General features: G+C 36.0%; 1 protein-coding gene across 5 annotated transcripts in view; it reads right to left on the bottom strand.

The window, feature by feature from the left end:
- GRIK2 (glutamate ionotropic receptor kainate type subunit 2) overlaps positions 1-23,642 on the bottom strand; it is a 771,122-nt gene that overhangs the window by 320,785 nt on the left and 426,695 nt on the right. For all 5 annotated transcript variants that reach the window (XM_003404322.4, XM_023543384.2, XM_064289255.1 and 2 more), the window contains exon 7: positions 1,981-2,124. In XM_003404322.4, coding sequence (XP_003404370.1) covers positions 1,981-2,124 — 144 coding nt within the window. The remainder of the gene's footprint in view (positions 1-1,980; positions 2,125-23,642) is intronic.

Genomic DNA, 23,642 nt, shown 5'->3' with positions numbered 1-23,642 from the left:
GTTTGAAGCAGTGTATAATAAGACCCAAAAGAAGCAAAACCCAATAGATTAAGAGTAACATTTCAATCAGGATTAAAAATGGATATCATTAGTAATACATTTTTTTAGGCTCCAAATATCATTCAGACACTTAAGTGCAGGAATTCCAAAGTATTTTTAGAGTAAAAAAACAAACCCAGTGCCGTCGAGTCGATCCCAACTCATAACGACCCTACAGGGCAGAGCAGAACTGCCCCGTAGAGTTTCCAAGGAGCACCTGGCAGATTCAAACTGCCGACCTTTTGGTTAGCAGCTGTAGCACTTAACCACTATGCCACCAGGGTTTCCATTTTTAGGATAATAAACTACAAATCTACATGCATAATGAATCATGTCATGATTAAGTTGAACGTGTTAATTGGTCTCCATTAAGAAACAAAAATTTATTCTTAACTTACTTCTTCCAAAAAACAAAATTTCTTAAAAGTATAAACTAAATATATAATAGTATATACATAGACAAAACACCAAGTAATACAGGAATAGAAGTGTAGAATAGTGAAACAAATCTGGGATAGAGACAGCACAAAGAAATGGATACCAGGTGATCTGAACTTCCTAACAACCAATTCAATTCTGAACTTCCTAACAACCAAGGAAAAGAGAGAAATAAGATCAATACACAATATACAAGGTCCATAACTTAAGACATACCAGTTGCTCATACAGCTTTTCCTGGTACTGAGACGAGGGAGAAATTTCTCTTTTTGGTTCTCATAAGGGGGACACTATGATTTAGTGGATAAGGTCCTCAATACACCCTACAATAAATACAGTAGCCAGTTTCATACAACGGTTTCTTATAGAGCTGCTTGACACATGCCATGGCCTCAATACTAGAGGAAAAGCAATTCTTCAACTAGGTAAACCTGTGGATTATGTTTACAGCTCTCTGTTCTCAGGTTTAAACCGAAAGTAAAATGTATTGTGTTTGGAGCAATAAATGAACTGAATATTCTTCAGGGAGTCATCTATTAGTATCATTTCATCCATTGCAAGATTGATAAGAATTAGATAACAAAAATACATGGGTCTATTCTAAAACACAGAGATTCTCAATTATGGTTCTTATTGTACTTTTATTTTCATGATGAATAATTTAATATAAGATTAACTGATGATTTCTTTTAAGCCATTAATGATGAATCATATGTGGTGACAATATCTATGATTTTTTCATAGCAGAGGGTAAGGTTCAGTTAAACTTTCGTAGAATGACTCCTTCTGTAATCACATGGAAAGTAACCTAAGCTGACAGAAGCATTTCCTCACGACAAAGAATCTATCTCTCTACCTACCTACCTATCTATAAACACATACATATATATATACGTATATATCTTTAAGAATTTTCCTTGATGTATTATAATAACAGGCATACTCAGAAATGATATATGGCCATGAGAATGGCTGTATTATACAATATGTAGTAAACTTTGCACTTTTTTGAATCCATATATTCTGTTTTATGTTAACTGTTAGTATAATTAAAATAACTACATATCATATTTAGAAACCATAAGTCTAAATAACTATATTTTAAGACTTACAGATTGGGCCTAAGTTTAAATGTAGTGCAAATTATAGTAACATTAAAAATGCATTGCATATTGGCTTAAAATATAAATACTCTTCAAACATCTATGTTATGACTAGGTAAATGCTAACAATCTCGTAAACCTGGTTTTCATAGGTCACAAATTTTCATCTGTTTACACTGCTGTAAATAATTTCAAAACCCCATTTATCTATAATGTAACTTTCCTCCTTTTGTTCCTTTTTCGTTATTAAAACTATTAATTTTGCTTATATGGGAAAGGGAGAGAAAAAAGTTTACTTTCAATGGTAAAAAATAAAAGGTCACCTGCTAGAATAACTGCTATCATCTCAATTCATTCTGATAGACGACAAAAGAGACCAGGCCCACTGGTTTTTCCTTACCTCTTTAATGAGGCTCATAAAGCGGGTCCCAAAGCGCCAGGGTTTGTGTCGATTGCATTGTAAGGAACTCACTGTCATCTGGGGAAACTGCTGGACCGCCACGGACACCACATGCACAGCATCATACATTAGGGCTGCATCAGTCTGCAAACCAAGCACAAAGAAACACGTAGTCAATACAGCAGAGGTAACCTGTGGTAGGCTGTTTGGAAGGGGAAAAGAAGCAAGGGGTGAAGGCAATGATACTCGGGTTTTCTTTGCTTAAAGGAGAAAACGGTATCTTCATCCCCTCTGGTTCTCTTAAATAAGACATGGATGTCAAATCACTACATCAGCTCCATTACAATATTTGAACCCACCCACCCCCTTTTGCGAAAAGATAGCCCGAGTACACATTGCCCTAGCATCTCCGTTGACATAGGAAATGTGTAAGGATATTCAGTATGTCCCTTTTTTCTCCTTTGTCACTCCCTCTCTGTCTCTATCTCACACTCTCACTACTCACACCACACACACACACACACACGCAGGCACGCACGCACATTGAATGCAATTGTTAATATACGAAATGATTATATAAATAGCATTTCTAATATAAAAGTCAATAAGCAAACAGTTCTCTTGCACAGGAAAGAAAAGAAAAGGAGATTTTAGAAAAGAGGCTGTTTCACCTATGAAGCTTAACAATATGAACCCTGATCTTTTCTTCGATTCAAGTGTTCAAAGCTTTAATCTCAGAAATGATGCTACAATGTTAAATCTCAGTACGTATTAATCCCTTTTCAAGAAACTAAGCTTAATCCCCTGTACTGTTCTCTTTTCCCAAAATTTCCATCTGAATAAAAGTTCATTCTGGCTTCTGAAGTAAAATGAATATGAATTCCACTGTGTTTGCACCTGCTCAAATGGTTAGCCACTTTAGAGGTTGATGATAAAAAAATAAAATGTTTATAAGTCACAACAAAGCAGAGGCTCCATGATTGTAAAATGCTGTGTTAAATGGACCCTCACATTGTGTTTGACAAATTGATGCCAAGCTCACTACCTACAGAAGAGGGCCACACTGACAGTGCTGGTGGCAATGAACTTTGGGCCATCTGCTTGGTATCCTTTGGAATGAAAGCATGTATTTCCTCTTCTCATTCACACAATTAGTGAGCTGTGAAATGAATTCCAAAATGAATAGGAACCCTGTAGATTATAGCCTTTGCCACAATACAATACAAAATGAGTACACACAGTAGCTTTCATGCAAATGGATCCTAAGGAGCTATACAACTGGAAATGGAAGACAGCTAAAGAGCACAACACAATGACAGAACATAATAATAACAATACATTTTATAGTTCATAAATCTTCAGGGAATATAGCTCAGATTCATAACCTTCATTTTATAAATACCAAATGACTATTTTCACCTACTCTGCTGATCGAATAGTGAAAACTAGAGTTGCGGAGCTGATGTAGATATATACCACAAACATGACGATTGCACTGATATTTGCCTCTGTTTGGTCTGAGTTAACATTCAGAGGACGGATTTCACATACCACGAGGTGGTCATAAAAATAGTTATCAAATACAATAGACACATTTTGATTTCAAAATAAAATGGAGTTAAAAAAAATCACTGTTAACAAAGACAGAGAGAAATGAGCACTTTCAGATACTACTGGAGGCAGGGTAAAGGGCAATTTGACAAAATGCATTACAAGAGAGCCTTATAAATATTCTTGTTGTTTTTAACCCAGTAATTCCACTTTCTAGAATTTAACCTAACAGAATCAGAAATAAGGGAAAAATATATACATATATAAATAATACATTAATAATATATAGGAGCCCTGGTGGCACAGTGGTTAAGGGTTTGGCTGCTATCCTGAAAGTCAGCAGTTCAAATCCACCAGCTGTTCCTTGGAAACCCTATGTGGCAGTTCTACTCTGTCCTATAGGGTTGCTATGAGTCCAAATTGACTCAACAGCAATGGGTTTATATATATATATATATATACCCGTTGTGTCTGTTATATATATATATATATATATATATATATATATATACCTACTGAACACCCAGAGAAGGAAATGGTTCAATAAAATTTGTATGATGGTTATCTATATAATCATTAAAAATTTCTATATAATCAAAAATACTCAATTAGATGGTAAATTACATATGATATAACGTTAAGTATAAGAACAGGTTATACAGAATTGTATTTCCAACACAAACCCTTAAAAATATCCTTAGGGGTACCTAGTATGTGGCATTTAACGTATTTATTTCTCGCAATAATGCTAAGGAAAATATTACCATTGTTCCCATTTTACCAATGAGGAAACCATGTGGAAAAAAGTTAAGCCTATAACTATGTAGGCAGAATCACAGAGCTAGGAAGTGGAGAGCCCAGATGCAAACAGCCTCTCTGATAAAAGTTTGTATTCTTAGCCACCATACTGCATATTATTATATGTGGAAAAAAAAAAATCATAGAGAAGGCACTACACTAAAATGATAACAATGATTATTCCTGGAAGGTAATAATGAGCATAATTTTGTATTTTTCTTTTTCCTGTTTATTTTTCTTTATTTTCTCCATTTTCTAAGCACACTGTGAAACTCTGACCGAGTATGACAATACCTATAAATGATTATATAAAATTTAGGTATGAAATAAATAGATGCTCAACAATGAGCAGAGAAGATAATCAAAAAACAAAAATTAAGTAAACTATTGTTTTTTTTTTTTTTATTGGAGTAAATAGAAAAAGATAGAAAAAAACAAATTAGATTGCAAGAAGAAATTATGGCACCAAAATAGTTCTAAGAAATTCTGTCCCATGCAGGATACACAGGATAGTTCAAAAGTACAAAAAATTTAAAAAACTTATTAAGTTTAGTCTTTATCTCTTGAATGTCAAAGGAAAACTAATTCCTAATGTCTAGTAATTTTTTTTTTTTTTTACTTCTCAAATTTCCTCTGCCACACTCTCATTCTCTTCTATTCAGTTGCTGCTCAGGAGATTCTCAAAGGGCAAAGTTCCCAGAGTATCTTTCAGGCTAGTGTTTAAGGGGCATCTCTCACTCCCCACTCTGGATTGTAGAGATTGATTTAACTGCTCTCGCAAAGTTTTCCACTCTCTTATATTGACTCTATAATCTAATCTCGTCTTGATTCTCATATGGGGGGCCAGAGGAAGAAAGGGAGGGGTGGAACAGAAGAATGGAGAAGACACAGTTCTCTTACTTTGCCATCATTTTTATATCATTATCACTATCAAGATATATTGAACAATTACTATATGTCATACAACTATGTCAATTTGTGACATGCAATATCACATGTAATTCTTACAAAGACCATTTTAAAGAAAAAGAAACTGAAGTTTCACAAATTTAAAGTAATTTTCTCAAGGGTTTCATCACCAATAGGTTGGCAGAAACAAGACTCAGATCTTTGACTGCAAAGCATGACTCTTAGAACCACTGTCCAAACTATCATAATCCATTACTTCCTCGACTCCATATTCTCACTGATAGTACGAAGTACAGTGGAGGAGAAACTGGTAGGGGAGTTCTACGATTTATGGAGGTTCTTCTGAATATCAGAAATTTTTACAAACTTTATCTCATTCTTTCTAGACCCAGTTCACAAAGAAATTATATCTCTGAGTTGGGATTCAAATAAAAGTTCATTCGGCTCCCAAGTTCCCTCCTCCCCTTTTATACAATATGTTGTCATTAGGTGCTGTTGAGTCACCCCCGACTCGTGGTGACCCCACATACAACAGAACAAAACACTGCCAGATCCTGAGCCATTCACGCTATAGGTTGTAGATCAGACCATAACAATCCATACAATTTTCATTGACTGATATCCAGAAGCAAGTCGCCAGACTTTTCTTTCTGGTTTATCTTAGTCTAGAAGTGTCACTGAAACCTGTTCAGCATCATAGCAACACACAAGCCTCCGGTGACAGAGAAGTGGTGGCTGCACATGCGATGCATTGGCTGGGAATCCAACCCAGCTGTCTTGTATGGAGGGGGCGAATTCTACCATGGAGCCACCAATGCTCCCATTTATATACTGGAACTACCTCTAAAGAATGTTTTGAGGTTGTACATAAGTGTAGTTTAACCAATTAAATTAAAATTGAATATGTGTATGGATTTGGTTATTAAAATGTATATGGGGGTGTGAGAAATTTACAGTCATTCATATCCTAAATTACAAAGACAAATACTAAACAGAGAAAAAAATCATCAAATTAAGATAACATGTACTATTTTCTCTGCTTCAAGTATAAATACTGATTTACATATAAATGAGTCGCACTTATTTGAAAGCTAGATTACCTGAAAATACATCCCAGGAGAAGAAAGTGTGGACTCAGTTCAAACAGAGCTAAGTATGGACCTCCATGGTTGAGGATTGGAAAGGATGTCACCCTGGCAAGCCTACTTTAGACTAGATTGGAACTGGGGCTTTAGTTTTCTTTCCAAAATAAGTTGGTTAACCTAAAATGAATGTCTGTAAGCCAAAACTTTAAAATTGTACAATAAAATTGCAAACCATTAAAAATGTACAATACAGTCTACACATTTCAGTTAAATTGCAGCAATCTTTCCAATGGGAGTAAAAACTGGTGACTTGAAAAGGACAAGAAAAGTGTCTCCGAATACATCTTAAATATGCATTAACCTTATCACTAATTTACTGCTGGGTTTATCTTCTACATAGTCTAATTTCTTTCAGGCATGGAGTGGTAAAAGGGATGTAGGTGGAAGAGTGACAAACGCTAATTTCTAAGGCTGAGCTATTGCTACAGAAGTTGGTTAGTCACCCAGTGCTATTTCATCTACCTCAAGTTAACTCATGGCTGATGAAACTTTAAAGTACTGAAAGGATACTGAAATATATGGATGCTTACATTTCCTTTATGCTCTCAAAAAGCCCATCACACATTTTTAGGTAATAGAAGAATTAGGGAACTTAGATGCTCTCAAAAGTTTCAAACGATGAAAATAAACATTTTTTCATATTTTCATTTTGTATGTATAATTAAAACACTTTCTAAAATGTAAAAGCAGTAATAATAATGGATGCTTTGAATATTTAAAATATTTCCAAGTACTTAAATTTCATTTAAGTACTAGCACTAAGCAGTAATTACAAAGCATGTCAACATTCATTATGTATATTATTTCTGTGTCTAATTGCTATAATCATCATCACTAAACATTCCTGCTGCAAAGGCCTAGATGTCCTAGGAGTTACAAATCCAAAACATAAATGAGTAAAGAAGTAAAGATGGTAGGAAAGAAGAAACAGAAAACGTAGCTTTTATTTGCATGAAGCATGACGACTAGTTAGAAAAAACAATTCTGAACTACATACAAACACAGAAGAGAACATTGGTATGTAAAATTCTTTTGGATATATTAAAGTCTTGTCTTAGCAAAAAGCCCTTAAAATATAATTTATTCTTTCCAGTGGGGAGACATACTTCTGGGATCCTCTTTCTCCCTAATAGCAAGGCTTTTTGTATCCCTGTTGAATTTTGACTGAGAGAACTTAGAACTTTGCCTTTTCTAATTCATTTTCTCAATTGTGCCAAGCAGAGTGACATTTGCAATAATATGTCACTTTTTGTTTAAGCAATTTTTGCATATTAGGGCTCTTGGGCTGGGCTCTAAGCACATTTGACTTTGTATGTAATAATTTACATTTAAATGTATTTACTCTTAAGAGTGATTGGGAAATACGTTTATATCTTTATTGTAGTTATAGTTTCATGGGTTCATCCAGCTGCACAATTTGATATTCCAAATATGAATATGTGAATTTTACCCCAATACAGCCATTTTAAAAAAAAAGTGTACATTTTTCTGGGAAGATGGTACATAGATTTTATTTTATCCTAGAAGTATCTAGAAAACAAAACAACAACAAAAAAAATCCACAGCTGTTGAGTCAATTCTGACTCATAGTAACCCTATAGGACAGATTAGAACTGCCCTGTAGGGTTTCCAAGGCCTTAAATCTTTAGGGAAGCATCTTTCTCCTGTTGAATGGTTGGTGGGTTTGAACCATGCTGACCTTTCGGTTAGCAGCTGAGTTCCTTAAACACTGCACCTCTAGAATCCCCCCAAATTAAGCACTACTGATCCATGTATACATTCTTCCTCACACATTCTAGTTTTAATCAACATATTTATGCTTTCTAACCTTTTGATCTCCCTTCCTAGACCACAGTATCTTTTAGGTAATACCCACATCTATTTTTGTAACACTCCAGACAGTATTCCATACAGTATTTACATGCAATGCCTTGTCCATAAACCAAAACCAAACCCATTGCCGTCGAGTCGATTCCGACTCACAGTGACCCTATAGGACAGAGTAGAACTTCCCCATAGGATTCTCAAGGAGCACCTGGTATACTCGAACTGCCGGCCTTTTGATTAGTTAGCAGCTGTAGCACTTAACCACTATGCCACCAGCATTTCCGCCTTGTCCATAGTTAGTATATAAAAGCATTTTTCAGTGAATAGATAAATTTAGCCAAAAAGTTCATTTAAACAGTAAAAGAAATGGGTATTAGGGAGCTCTGAATAACAATCATACTTTGCCGTCTAGCTAGAATGTGTACCTCCCAGAGGTACACTGAACCAAATCTGCCAGCAGCCCAGACCTGGGAGGAATGTGAGTGCAGCCTCTGTCCCATTTCTAAATGAATTTATAGTAACAGACCTGTGAACACATTTATCTTTCCATTAAATAAGTCTAGGCAGGCCCCCTTTGAGATCTGAATGCTAGCTAGCAGGTGGCAGATCCATTCTGGAACTCCTACCTCTCAGCTTTTGCTCATTTCTGAATTCCCATATGAAGTACAGTGCATAGCACAAAAAGCAGCACGGTTTCATGAATGGAACATAAGGTTATGAATACTGGTTCTTTCAGTGACTTATCTTTTATCTAAAACAAATAATCAAAAACCAATTTGAAATACTCTTTACCTTGTTTCCTCAATTTTTAATTGGAAATAAAATGATGGTTTGCTCTCTCTCTTCCTTGTTCAAAAAATCACTTTTAAAAACTGATATTTCCAGGAGATAAACAATTACAAGTGTGTATTCTTCAATTAGAAAATGTGGACACTGATGGTGACTGGGGGAAGGAGTGAATTCTGACCTCTGGAACTCCTTTGCACGGTCAGCCTAAGAGGAACTTCTTGCAAAGGCAAGGGGTCATACATGGAAGACAAGCTGGGGTTCACACCTTCGGCTGGCACCTTGCACCCAGCACTCTGCCTGGCACAGAGCAGGTGAGCAGTGTTTGCTAACTGATGAGGGACTGAGGAAGAGAAGCTTGTTGGGAGCCTGCTGTCAGAGACAATTTCCCCAGTTAGACTGCAGCTGCCAGTACACTTTCTCTGTTGCCGGCTCTTTGTACCACATTGAAACAGTCCTTTCCCAGCAGCTGCTTGTGCTGCACAGATTGCATGAGCTAATGTATTAAAGCAGTTTGCACAATCCCTGGCACATGGTGCATGGTGCATAGGCAGGTGTTAAATGATGATGATGATGATGAGCACCAGATGAGCGATAGTCTCTGCAAGATGGATAATATCCAAAATAAGTGACCTGTTTAGAAAGTCTAATGTTTCAACCCTTCTGCACCCGCTGCTAACCTAAATGAGGGAGCAGGCCGTGTGCTGGTCAAGAAAGCAGATCGGGATCTGGAAGGACAAGCAGCAGGAAGAAAATCACCATACCATAACAACTTTGTCCCTATAAAATGTGGTGTGTGCACGATGCTACAATTCAGTTAAAGTTAAAATTTAAATAAATAAATACTGAATATGCATGGGTTACCTGACATGTTTAGAACTTAAAAATAAAATGATAAAATATTATTTAAAAAAAAAAAAAAACAGGTGCCTTCAAGTCGATTCCAATTCGTGGCGACCCCATGTGTGTTAGAGTAGAACTGTATTCCACTGGGTTTCCAATGGCTGATTTTTCAGAAGCAGGTCACCAGGTCTTTCTTCCAAGGGGTGTTTGGAATGACTCAAACCTCCAACCTTTGGGTTAGCAGCTGAGCTCATTAACCATTTGTACCACCCAAACACTGAAATATTGTAGTGTCATGTATTAGTTATCAAATGAAGGACTGCTGTTGGACAGATAATTACACACCACCAATGTGTACTTTGACAAGTCTGTTTCTTGTTTTTTCTAATCTTTCATTTCTTTATCTATAAAAGGATGGGTCCCATCTAGGTAGATTTTAAAGTGTCCTGTGATATTCCAGGAAACCCTGGTGGTATACTGGTTAAGCGCTATGGCTGTTAACCAAAAGGTCAGCAGTTCAAATCCACCAGGCAATCCTTGGAAACCCTGTGGGGCAGTTCTACTCTGTATTATAGGGTCACTATGAGTCACAATCGACGGCAATGGGTTTGGTTTTTGGTCATATTGCAAGAGAACTCATGGCTCATTCTGATTTTATATTGGTCTTCATAATACAACTATATTCCTTTATATATCTGTCATATCCCCATGATTTATTATGCTTTGTGTACTTATTTAGTAAACTTCTGTATCAATATACCATACAAATTCATAAATATGGAAAATCAAAGATCGCTTTTCTTCAGCAACTGTCTTTGTTCATACCTATTCCCTGCCTAGCCCCCCCTCAAAATTACATTCTCTTTGTTGTTTTAACTTTGCCACTGTTGTTAAACTCCTCAGCCACACGAAAACCCACCCTACCTTCTTGATATTCTGTAGACAAAAACTAAAATCCTTTCTCTCTGTCCCAAGGTCATTCATTGATACCCCAGTATTTTATCTTCCTTGGCCTCTTAATACACAGTGAGAACATGGGTCTACCTATGCTTCACACTTTGAACCAACCAGAGAGATTGCAGATTATTTTAATAAAGGAGATTCCAGAAACAGCATGATAAAAGATTTTTTAAAAAGAATATAGATTTTTGTCTCTACCTGGGTGGCACTGAGCACCCACGTGGGCAAAGAGGGATAGTGCCTAAGTGAAGATTTAAAAAAAAAGAGAGAGACGGAAAAAGAATAGAATGGGTGCAGACCCACAGCCAAATTGATGATTTAGGAAGAAAACTCAAATGCAGCAGTGCTCTGCAGATCTAGTGACGGAGCCCATACTGTCTGATAGTGGCTTCTGGGATTCAGATAAGAAATGGCCTGGGCTCATATTAAGGCCACGACTAATTATGAATTTATTCATTTGGTGTTCTGTGAATTTGAATGTGTATGTCTCTCCAAACCAATTTTCCCTGGCTTAAGACACCAAAAAATCGTGACAGCTAATTGACCTCTTTTGGACAATAGCTAGTAAAATACAGCCTAAAATATGGTTGATGCCAATTTTGGTGATAAGGTTTTTTTAGTGGCCTTTTATGGTTGCATTTGGTTTGTAATTTTGTAAATTTTCAATCTTAAAAGATCCCTTGCCGGATGCCATTTTCCTTAACAATACTCAACATGGTAATTTTACAAAGATAGTATTATTTTCCTGTAAGCCTTTAGAGCTTTGTAAGGTAAAAAATTCAGCCCATGGACTTTTCAAGTTACAATTGTGAAAGCTTTAGGAGATGACGATTTTGCATTCTTTCCAAGAACTATATGTATTCCCCATGAATACTTTCTACATAAATTTCTGTCTTTCCTACATATTTCTTTAAAATGAACAATTTTCCAAGCAGAAAATCCTATCTGTTTTTACTGCCACACTTTCTAAACCCCCTTAAACATTTATAAGCAAATTCCAAGATGTTTTTCAAACATCATACAGAGAAACTCTTCACTTTTTAAATATCAATGATCAAGGTACAGCTGTGAATTAGTTTAGAAAATGCCAACAGGCTTTCCATTAAAAGTTTCATTTAACTAATTTAATTATTCTTACCTAATTAAATTTTTTCCACTAAGATCAGTCCACTGAGATACCTCACTCTCTTTTAAAATAATCCATGAAGCTCTTTCTAAAGTCCGTGAGCCACATTGTATTGATGGGATTGTTAATAAACTCTCTAGCAACAATGCACTAGCCTTAATAATTTAGGTCCTGTTAAGTCTTGTCTGCTTTTTACTACATTTGGAACTGCTATTGATCTGGACAAGAGGCAATATCAAGAGGAAGTATTCTTTGCACTTCCAGCTGGTCTCCAATACATCCAATTACCTTGATACCTGAAACTCAAATTAGCTTCTTGCATTTAACAATTTATATTCTTCGATATTGTTTATATTCACTTTTCATCTATATGATAAATTAAAATTGATTTTTATGGTGTTATCATATTGCAATTCTTTCTCATTTGAGACCCAGGAGTATGCAAACCAAAAACACACTAGAAACCTGTTCATGAGTTCAAATGCCCATAAAAAACTAGCTTCAAATGCCTATAAAAATTAAGGGCCTAAGACTTCACATATACCCAAACCAAAAATTAAAATTTAGTGAAGTCTTATTTCAAGTATGACCTCAGGAATAATGCACAAATCAGAAGCCTTTCTGGAAAAATAAAGTGTTAAATTCATGCAAATTAATCATAATAAGATGTGACCTTTATATCTTTTTACATTATTATTTTGAATTTACCTTTTTCATCATGTTTATTAATCTATAATAAATCATAATAATTTCTTTAAAAAGGTAAAAAAATAAAATGAAACTTCCATAGAAATTTATGAAATTCAGTGTTTTAGCTTTGTAACTTATTAGTTGCTACAGGAAAGTCACTTTATCTGTCTTAACTTCATTTTCCTCATCTGTGTTGTTGTTGTTAGGTGCGATCATGTCAGCCCCAACTCATAGAGACTCTACAAAAAACAGAACAAAACACTACCTGGTCCTGCACCATCCTCACAATTATTTTTATGCTTGAGCACAGTGTTTCAGTCACTGGGTCAATCCATCTCCTTGAAGGTCTTCTTCTTTTTTGCTGACCCTCTGCTTTACCAAGCGTGATGTCCTTCTCCAGGGACTGGTCCATCCTGATGACATGTTCAAAGTATGTAAGAGAAAGTCTTGCCATCCTTCCTTCTAAGAAGCATTTTGGCTGTACTTCTTCCAAGACAGATTTATTCATTCTTCTGGCAGTCCATGATATATTCAATATTCTTTACCAACATCATAATTCAGTTGCATCAATTCTTCATTATTCATAGTCCAGCTTTCACATGCATATGACTTGACCGAAAATACCATGGCTTGGGTCAAGTGCGCCTTAGTTCTTCAAGTGATATCTTTGTTCTTTAACATTTTACAGAGGTCTTTGGCAGTAGATTTGCCCTGTTCAATATGTCGTTTGATTTCTCGACTGCTGCTTCCATGGGCACTGATTGTGGATCCAAGTAAAATAAAATCCTTGATAACTTCAATATTTTCACCATTAATCATGATGTTGCTTATTGGTTCAGTTGTGAGGATTCTTCTTCTCTTTATGTTGAAGTTCAATCCATACTGAAGGCCATGGTCTTTGATCTTCATCAGTAAGTGCTTTAAGTCCTCTTCACTTTCAGCAAAACACCATTGTGTTATTTCCATATCATGGGTTGTTAATGAGTCTTTCTCCAATCCTGATGTCCTGCTCTTCTTCATATAGTCCAGATTCACAGCATACAAATTGAATAAGTATGGTAAAAGGATACAAACCTGATGTACACCTTCTGTGTAGTCCTCCCATCTTCTTTTGATACTTCCTGTGTCCTTTAAAACTTTCCCCATAAAATCCTTCAACATTGCAACTGGAGGTTTGATTTTCTTCTTCAGTTCTTTCAGCTTGAGAAATACTGAGCATATTCTTCCCTTTGGTTTTCTAATTCCAGGCCTTTGTATGTTTCATTTTTGCTTTGTCTCCTCAATCACCCTTTGAAATCTTCTGTTCAACTCTTTTACTTCATCTTTTCTTCCATTCCTTTCAACTAGTCTACATTTCAAAAGCAAGTTTCAGAGTCCCTTCTGACATTCATTTTTGTCTTTTCTTTCTTTCCTGTCTGTAAAAAAATGGCATGGGGGAGGTATATGACCTCCTCCAACCCCACAAGGGGGAAGGAGAACCAAGATCAACAACCCAAGGCTGATTCCTATGAGGTGGAGGTCAGACACACCTCCTTTCTCCACCATCTCTTCCAATTCTAACACCAACTGTCCCTCCCACAGCACTTTCTATTGTGTTTGACAATTCATTGCAATAGCCACACAGAACTATCACATAATCAACTTGGATGAGTTACAAGACTATGGCTAGAAAGGTCACAAACAAAAGTAATTAATCCACCTCACTGTCTTTTCAATGACCTCTTTCTTTCTTCATGTATGATGTGCTTGATGTCATTCCACAACTTGTCTGGTCTTTGGTCATTAGCGTTCAATGTGTCAAATCTGTTGTTGAGATGGTTTCTAAATTCAGGTGGGATATATTCCAAGTTGTACTTTGGCTCTCACAGATTTGTTCTAATTTTCTTCAATTTCAACTTGCATATGAGCAATTCATGGTTTGTTCCACAGTTGGTGCCTGGTCTTGCTCTGACTGATGATATTGCACTTTTCCATCATCTTATCCACAGGTATAATTGATTTGATTCGTATGTATTCCATCTGGTAAGCTCCACGTGTGTAGTTGCTGTTTACGTTGTTGAACAAAATGTATTGCAATGGAGAAGTCCTTGGTCTCGCAAAATTCGATCATGCTATCTTCAGTGTCTTTTCTACCACCAAGGCCATATTTTCAAACTACAATCCTTTGTTTCCAACTTTCATGTTCCAATCACCAGCAATTACCAATGCATCTTGATTGCATGTTTGATCAATTTCAGACTGCAGAAGTTGTTAAAAATCTTTAATTTCTTCATCTTTGGCCTTAGTAGTTGATGCATGAATTTAAATAGTAGTCATATTAACTGGTCTTCCTTGTAGGTGTATGAATATTATACCATCAATGAAAGCTTTGTACTTCGGGATACATTTTGTAATGTTCTCTTTGGCAATGAATGCAATGCCATTCCTCTTCCATTTGTCATTCCCGGAAGAGTAGACCATATGATTATCTGATTCAAAATGGCCAATGCCAGTTCATCTCAGCTCACTAATGCCTAGATTATCAATGTTTATGCATTCTATTTCATTTCATTTTTTATGACTTCCAGTTTTACTAGATTCATACTTCCTCACCTTTAAAATAATTAAAATAATAACCTACCTCAAAAACTTGTAATGGTCAAGCTATATTAATTTATAAAAGTATAAACCATACAGCTCTTTACATATGTTATAATTACAAGGCAGAGTAACTGAAAATCTCAAGTATGCGAGCAACTGATAATACCAATGAAGATCAGGCAGAGATCTTGGAGAAAAAATAAGTTTTGATTTGTGTACTTATATTTGACAGTGTACTTTATATCCCTAACTTGAAAATCTCATATCTTTTCCCTAATTTAACACGAGTATTTTTTATTTCCCACTTTGAAAATATATTGATTTTACTAGTTTTATTTCCATGAGAAATGCTTCTGCTTGCTCATTCTTAGGTCTCTTGAATATCCTTCTCCCTGGGTTCCAGACTATTGCTTTAGGCATGGCCAAGTGATGCAAACCTGTTTCATAAGCCAAACCCTAGCCTTTTGAGCCACTTATGGGAAACAGGAACTTTCTTTCCAGGAATTCAGTACTGCTGGGTTGTAAACTTTGATGCCACTTCTGTACCTCCATTAGAGAATGATGTAAATATGGGCAAAAAGGAGGTGAGAGAAGGGGAGGGGCCTGTTTCTGAGGACTTTCTTTGTGCATCTAGAGCCAACTGAATTTGAAGACAACTTATTGTAGACTTTACAAGCTAGAGTACCAATATATATTCTTTTTTTTCTTTTAGCTAATTTTAATAGAATTTTAGGCAACTAGAACTGAAAGAATCTTAAAAAATACAGCTTGAGGTTTGCTTTCCTAAGGGGAAAATGGGATTACTACTTCTGTCTCCCATCAGAGTTGGGATATGCATTAAAAACAAAACAACAACAATAACAAAAAAAGAGACATCTATAAATGCAGGTCATAAATAATTACACAAATATGTAGTACTATAAAATATAATAGTTATATTAAGTATATTCACTAAGTGTATAATAACTGTTTTCTAATTATTGTTTTAAGATGTTTAATTCTTTATAGAAACACAGTAGAAATAATTTAAGAATCACTAAGATATCCCTATAATATTGTGAATCAGTTGTATTTATAAAAGCACAAAATGAGACAAATGTGAGATAGAATAGGAGTGCACTATGCCTACAAAACACAAGGATCAAAAATTTTTTTTTTTCTAAATCAATACAACCCTTTCTACTGAGAGCTATGCAGGTTCAGGGACATCAGAGTGTGAACTGGAGCAAAAAAAAACCTTAATGGGACACTTCTGTGAACATTATTAAGAATGAAATCATAGAGGACCCCAAAATCAAATGCAAACTAATACTCTACCATGCCCTTTTAGCCTGTGGGTTAATAGACTGACATCAAAATCAGAAATGACTGATTACACTGTATCGGTTAACTCTTTGATATTTATACTTTTGAGTTTATACTTGATGAAACAATAAATCACCAAGAAGACCATAAAGACTTTCATCATATTTTCACTATACAATTCAGAAAATTAATTCAAAGTAGACAAAGAGCGGCAGGTAAGGATGATGCCTCTTCATTCAGGAGAAAAATAGCTTTGATAAACTTCATCTGCTGGATTTGAAACCTGAAGCGCTCCACCCAAAATAAGGATGGTAATACACGACAGAGACTGAGGGCAATGGCCAGAAAGGACAGCAACTCCACAGAGAAATTAGCAGCACAAGGATGTCCAGAAATGTTTTAAAAGGCACAGTAAGAATGATCACTAGATGAAATAAAACAAAGTTAAGGAAATGGAGAGACAGCAAAGATAGAATATAGCTTGAAATATTATTTTCCTTGTTAGTTTAAACAAAGAAATTTATCCATTTATCATAAAAAGAAATACAACTTAAAAGACACTCAGAATTTATTAAACTTTATCCTTAAGCTTTAGCTAGTGATCTGGATTTGGAATGCCTACTTACGGAAGGTTCGATAAAGTGTACAATGGCTGGAAAGTACTCAAATCTCACTGATGGCAGCAGAGTATGTCCAGTGAACCACAGTGCAAGGTTGTAATTATGGAGTAGACACCTGTGTTTCCAGAGTTCATGACATCAGATGTCGTTTCTTCTCTTTCCTTGCATCTCCAGTCCTAAATCCCTCCATTCCTCTCTACCACATTCTATAACCTTCAGTGTTGTCTCTCATCTCTTAAATATAGGCTACATAATGAATTTCTATATTCTATTGCATTTTGAATGAAAAACCACTACAAGCGTAACTATCACGCTGTGTTACATGCTGAGCAAAATTCAACACATTTTATCTCTAAGCATTTGCACCTACATTTGTTCCCAAGGAAACCAGTACAAAGGTGTCACGCATTTCCATCATGTAAATTAGAAGAATAAAGTTTACTTGTATTTCTTTATGCTTTGAAGTGAACAAAACCACAAGGACTATCCTTGATCATAAGATTAAGAGTGAAGTTTACTACAGATATGAAAACCACAGGAATAAGCGGAACAGCTATAACTTTAGCCTAAGAGATCTGTTTTGAACTATGTCCATGAGAAATAATCTTTCTGGAATCAGAAAGGAAGTAAATGTTTTACAAAGAAGTAATTTGTCTATCCCCTAAAAAAAAAAAAAAAAAACTTTCTATAACACCTGCCATTTGACACATTACAGGTAATATTTAATTTGATTTTCTTTAGCAATATAATGATGCAAAAAAAAAAAAAAAATCCCTAATTTAAGAAGAGGAAGAAAGGCTCAAATCACTCAGTAAGGGGCACACCTGAAATAGAACCCAACCTCCTAAAATTTCAAAGATTTTGTTCTTTTCTGGTAAACCATGAATCTTTATGATAATATAAATTGCTACTGACTATATGGAAACCCTGGTGGCATAGTGGTTAAGTGCTACAGCTGCTAACCAAAGGGTTGGCAGTTCAAATCTGCCAGGTGCTCCTTGGAAACTACGGGGCAGTTCTACTCTGTTCGATAGGGCCACTATGAGTCGGAATTGACTCGATGGCACTGGGTTTGTTTTTTTTTTTGGTTTTATACATAGCAATGCCTGAACAACATAAATTAGGCATCTATCTTAGAGACTAAAACCAGAAAACAAAAACCAAACAAACCCATTGTCATCCAGTCAATTCCTACTCATAGCCACCCTATGAAACAGAGTAGAGCTGCCCCATAGGGTTTCCAAGGAGCAGCAGCTGGTGGACTCAAACTGCTGATCTTTTGGTTAGCAGTAGTAGGTTGCTGTAGCTCTTAACCACTGTGCCACCAGGGCTCCAGGGTGGCAATGGGTTTGGATTTTAGAGACTGGCTCCTCCCATATTAAAAACCCACTGCTGTCAAGTCAATTCTGACTCATAGCAACCCTACAGGACAGAGTTCTACTGCCCCATAGTGTTTCCAAGGAGCAGCTGGGGAATTCAAACCACCAACCTTTTGCTTAGCAGCTGAGCTCTTAACCACTGTACCAGCAGGGCTCCCCTCCCATATTAGGACAATACAATATGCTCTATGAAACAAGGATCATTGAAAAGACAGCATTCATCCTATGTCATCTCTTGACCTGAACTCAATTTTCCGTTCCAGAGGTGAGAGAGAATTAATAACGTTTCAAGGTGGCAGAAATCGTAATTTCTCCATCAGACACAGATGAATAATGAAATCCTAGGCACCCGTTGTTAGTATAAGAAAAAAATTGGTAATACTATTCTGGACAAAAATATGGAAATATGTGTCAAGCAAAAATTTAGACAATGTAATTCCACTTGGTATATTTTCCCATGAAAACACAGGAATAAGTACACATAGCTGTTATGTTCCAAAAACTGCATTATAGACTGATTTATACTAGAAAAAAAGAAAGAAAGAAACCTAAACGTTCATCAATGAGGAGAAGGGAGTTGTGTATTTGGAAATCCTGGTGGTGTAGTGGTTAAGATTTTGGCTGCTAACCAAAAAGTCGGCAGTTGGTACTCCTTGGAAACCCTATGGGGTAGTTCTACCCTGTCCTATAGGGTCTCTATGAGATTGTAACAACACTATTAAAATTATTTATTGGCACATAAAGATGGATGCTAAAATTTATATTTTTCATTATAAAGTGATAAATTCCTATTATAATACATTACAATAGCACAGAATTGCATTTAATAAAGTATTTTAGAGCACATCATCCCTGCTCCAAACCTCCTTAGAAATAGTTCTTAACATCATGAACTTATATAAATATAAAAAAAAATATATAGATACATATAAAACCCAACCAAACCCGCTGCCATGGAGTCGACTCTGACTCGTAGTGACCTTACAGGACAGAGTAGAACTGCCCCATAGAGCTTCCAAGGAGTGCCTGATGGATTCGAACTGCTGACCTCCTGGTTAGCAGCTGTAGCACTTAATCACTACGCCACCAGGGTTTCCGTAGGTACATATAAACATAAACAAAAAACCCACTGCCTTCGATATGTATAGGTACATATACTTAGGTTAAAATTTTTTAATTAAATTAAAAGTGGGATATACTACAATTTACTTAAAAAAAAAAAACCCTAAGACAATGCCCTACTAAGTTAGTATTAATAGACCTACATATTTTTAACAACGGAATAGATTCCAATGTATGAATATTCTTAAAAAAAAAATGTCATCGACTCTATTCCAGCTGATAGCAACCCCTGAGGACAGAACAGAACTGCCCCATAGAGTTTTCAAGCAGCTGCTGGTGGATTTGAACTGCCGACCTTTGGTTAGCAAGCAAATGCATAACCACCGCACCACCAGGGCTCCATGAATATTCTTAAGGTATATGTTACTGATGTATGTATGTAAAAGAGAAAGCAGCATATGGCCCTATATTAATCTAAATACATCTAACGCCTGTATACCTACATACATACAGAGAAAGAAGAGAGAGAGAGGGAGGGAGAGAGGTTATAATAAACCCAAAATGTTTGTAAAGGTAGTGGGATTATACACAAATATTATCTTTCTTCTTTATATTTTTCCTTATGTGCAAGAACGATATTTTCTTAGGCAGAGCAAAAATGCTAAAGTTACTACTGTTTGGCAGAAAATAAGAATAAACAAGTAAATCACAATGGCATTCCTGCTTGGTAATTAATATAAGGAAGCAGTGTCATGTCTGTAGACTGCCAAATTAATGGACCAAAAGAAAATTAAAATTTCTAATTCAAGCTAGCACAGGAAGTCCAGGTGACACAGTAGTTAAGAGCTCTGCTGCTTAACCAAAAGGTCTGCAGTTTGAAACCACCAGCCACTCCTTTGAAATCCTTTGGGGCAGTTCTACCGTATTCTACAGGGTCACTAAGAGTCAGAATCCCCTCAAAGGCAAGAGGTTTGGTTTTAATTAAAGTAGCAGCTGTTTCTTCTAAACTGTAGATAACATCCACCATTTACCTGAGTCACTTGTACATTCCCTGAAGTTAAACTGCATATTTTCAATCCTCTCGTACGTAAACTCAACCAGAAGTAAAACTTAGGCACCGAGATTTCAGATTAGATAAAAACAGCTGCTTAGATGTCGTATTAGTCTAAAGATCGTCCCTGTGGACAGCTACAGACAACCAGCCATGGCACCTACTGCTTCAGAAGACATAAAGAATTATTTGCTAAATATAGACATCAAAAGGAGTAAGTGATTAATCAAGTGGTATCTAAAAGCTTTCCACAAGCATTGTTCTGTTAATTAACACGGTGTCTGTTTCCTGCAAATGAAGCCCGAAGCTATAAAATAAAATTACAACAGTGCTCATGAAGAATGGGGCTCACTTGGAAAAGCACTAATATGCTTCCCTTCCGTCTTGAGCAGAGTTGTTAGCAGGCAGCTCAGCTCTAGAAGATGACACTCCTAGAAGGAACTTGGCTATGAAAACACCTAAAAGGCAATTTGACAATCACATGTCATGACTGGATGTTTTTAAGCAAAATTAAGTGTATATATATATATATATACATACTTAATTGCAAAAAGAATTTGAGAAAAGCATAGCAAATCTTACTCTCCCAATTGAATGCTATAATCCCCAAAATATATTCATTTATGTCAAACATGACTTTGAGGTATATTTCAGGAACTGTTTAGGATATCATCCTGATATCAATAATATTAAATCTTCAACCACAAGATTTAAAAAAATGTTTAAGAGTATTGGAAAGTTACATTTAATAATACAGCCATGTGGCTTGTAAAAAAAAAAAAAAAGTCTATTAAGACTGATTTTCTCAAATGGCTCTAGAAGCAAGTCCCCAAAGACTTTGAGCAGTTATTATAAGCATAAATGGAATAAGCATATAAGGTATACTTTGCAGATATTGCTCCAATGATGTCAGTCTTTGGTCTTCATTTTCTTTCTTTTTTTTAAGCTCTTCATGTTTAAAAAAAAAAATTAATCTGGTGTCTGGCCAAAGAATAAAGAACCAATGTGATCTATGTCAAACTGTCATCAGCATTTGTACTTAGATAATACTGTATGAACATATACATAATACCATTTAGGTTCAGAAGGAAATCAGAGAGAGACGCAGAAATAGTACACATTCATTCATTCATTCATTTATGCATGCATGCAACAAATATTTGGTAAGTAGCTGTGCTATGCTAGGCACTGTGCTAATAATGCCAGAAATAAAATCATCAGCAACAACAGGTATACTGCTTGTCTTTATGGAGTTTATAGCGAGTAAAATCTAAGCAATTGAAGATGCAATAAAAATAAAGTGTGTTAAGTTTTAAAGTCGAAATAGGGGAAATGTACAGGTGCTATGGTGGGCACATACCAGAAACTTGCACTTAATTTGGGTGACTCAGAGAAGGCTTCCAGGAGAGTGAAGAGGGAGAAAGATCTGGGACCACCGAGAAATTAGAGAGAGCAAGACAGCTTTGAGAAGCTAAGGAAAGTTCCCTATGGTTGAAGGACTGGTGTCGAGTTGGGAGTCTGTAGTGATGATGGATAAGCCTGGAGTAACGAACAAAAGTCAGAAGATCAAGGGTCTTGTCAGCCATGTCTAAGAGTGTGGATTATATATGTAGAATAAAGGGAAGCCATTAAAGGGTTTTGAAGATTTACTTTCAGGGAGAGCCACTCCCTGAGATTGTGGAAAATGACTCGCACTTTGGAGCAAAACTAGAGGCAGGAGGTCCCTATAGGACACTTGTTAAAATAATCTCAGAGAGCAATGATTTTACCCTAGATGAGCATATTGAAAACAGGGATGAGATAAATGGATGATTTCAAGAACTACTTAGAAGTAGGCTTGGTCATTGATTGAATGTTGGGGAGCTGAAGGAAGTGAGGATGAACAGGGAGGAGGCTATAATAACTCCCAGATTTATTAAAGTTGGGTCAGTGGGAAGACAGTGATGATATTGACTGAGATAAAATAATCTGGACAGATGTTATCAAATATACCCCCGTCACAATCACTCTATATTCCCGTACTCTACCTTACTTTTCTGCAGAGCACTTATCACTTTCTGCTTATACACACACACATACACATACTTACTTTAATTATGTTTCCCCAGAACATAATCTCCATGTGTACAGAGATTTTATTTTTCTTACTGCTAGATTCTCATCAGGAAAGACAATGGCTTACCACCTAATAGATGCCCAATAAATATACACTGAATAAATAAACAAAAAACAATGGTAAAACACAAAGGTAGGTTTCAGGTGGGAAGATGATGTTAATTTTGAGTTGTATCTGAAGCTTTCAACCAAAGGTGTCTGGGTGGTAGAATATATTAGTCACTGCTCAAGGCCAGTGATATAAATTTGGTAATCATCAGCATATGGAGAAGGATGGAAACTATGGGAGCAGATGACACACAGGAGTAAAAGTAGAACTACAGAAGAGAGCTGTGAGGTTCACCAACATTTAAGTTGTGATGAAGGAAGAGGAGGATGAGAGGGAAACTGTGAATACAGCAAGAGAAGAAAAAATAGGAAAGTCAAAGTACAGGAATTAAAACCTTTTCTAAATTTGGATTCACCTTCTTAAAGACAACGGGTTACGGGTTTCTTAAAGACCTGTTGTTGTGGCCTCATGTATGCACAGTAGAATGATTCCACAGGGTTTTCAAGACTCTAGGTGGGTTAGAACCATTAACCTTTTGGTTAGTAGTTGAACACTTAACTGTTTGCACCACCCAGGGACTTCTCCTCATAAAGACAAATGTTGATTTATCTCTTCCTCTGCCAATTCAGACAACCAATTCGTATATTGTTTTTGCTCTTAGACATATTTAATTGTTCAAATAACGATTCTATTTAAATACTATCAGCAAGTAGCACTGGCTACATAATTTGTAGGACCCAGCAAAAACAAGAGATCCTTTGTTCAAAATTATTGCAAATTTCAAGATGGTGACAGCAGAGCATTAAACCAAGTATGGAGTCCTTCTAAGCACAGGCCATGTGTGACTGTACAGGCCGTATGCCTGT

This window comes from Loxodonta africana, chromosome 1, assembly GCF_030014295.1.
Source record: "Loxodonta africana isolate mLoxAfr1 chromosome 1, mLoxAfr1.hap2, whole genome shotgun sequence".
Taxonomy (NCBI): Eukaryota; Metazoa; Chordata; class Mammalia; order Proboscidea; family Elephantidae; genus Loxodonta; species Loxodonta africana.
This window is presented reverse-complemented; position numbering and strand designations above follow the sequence as displayed.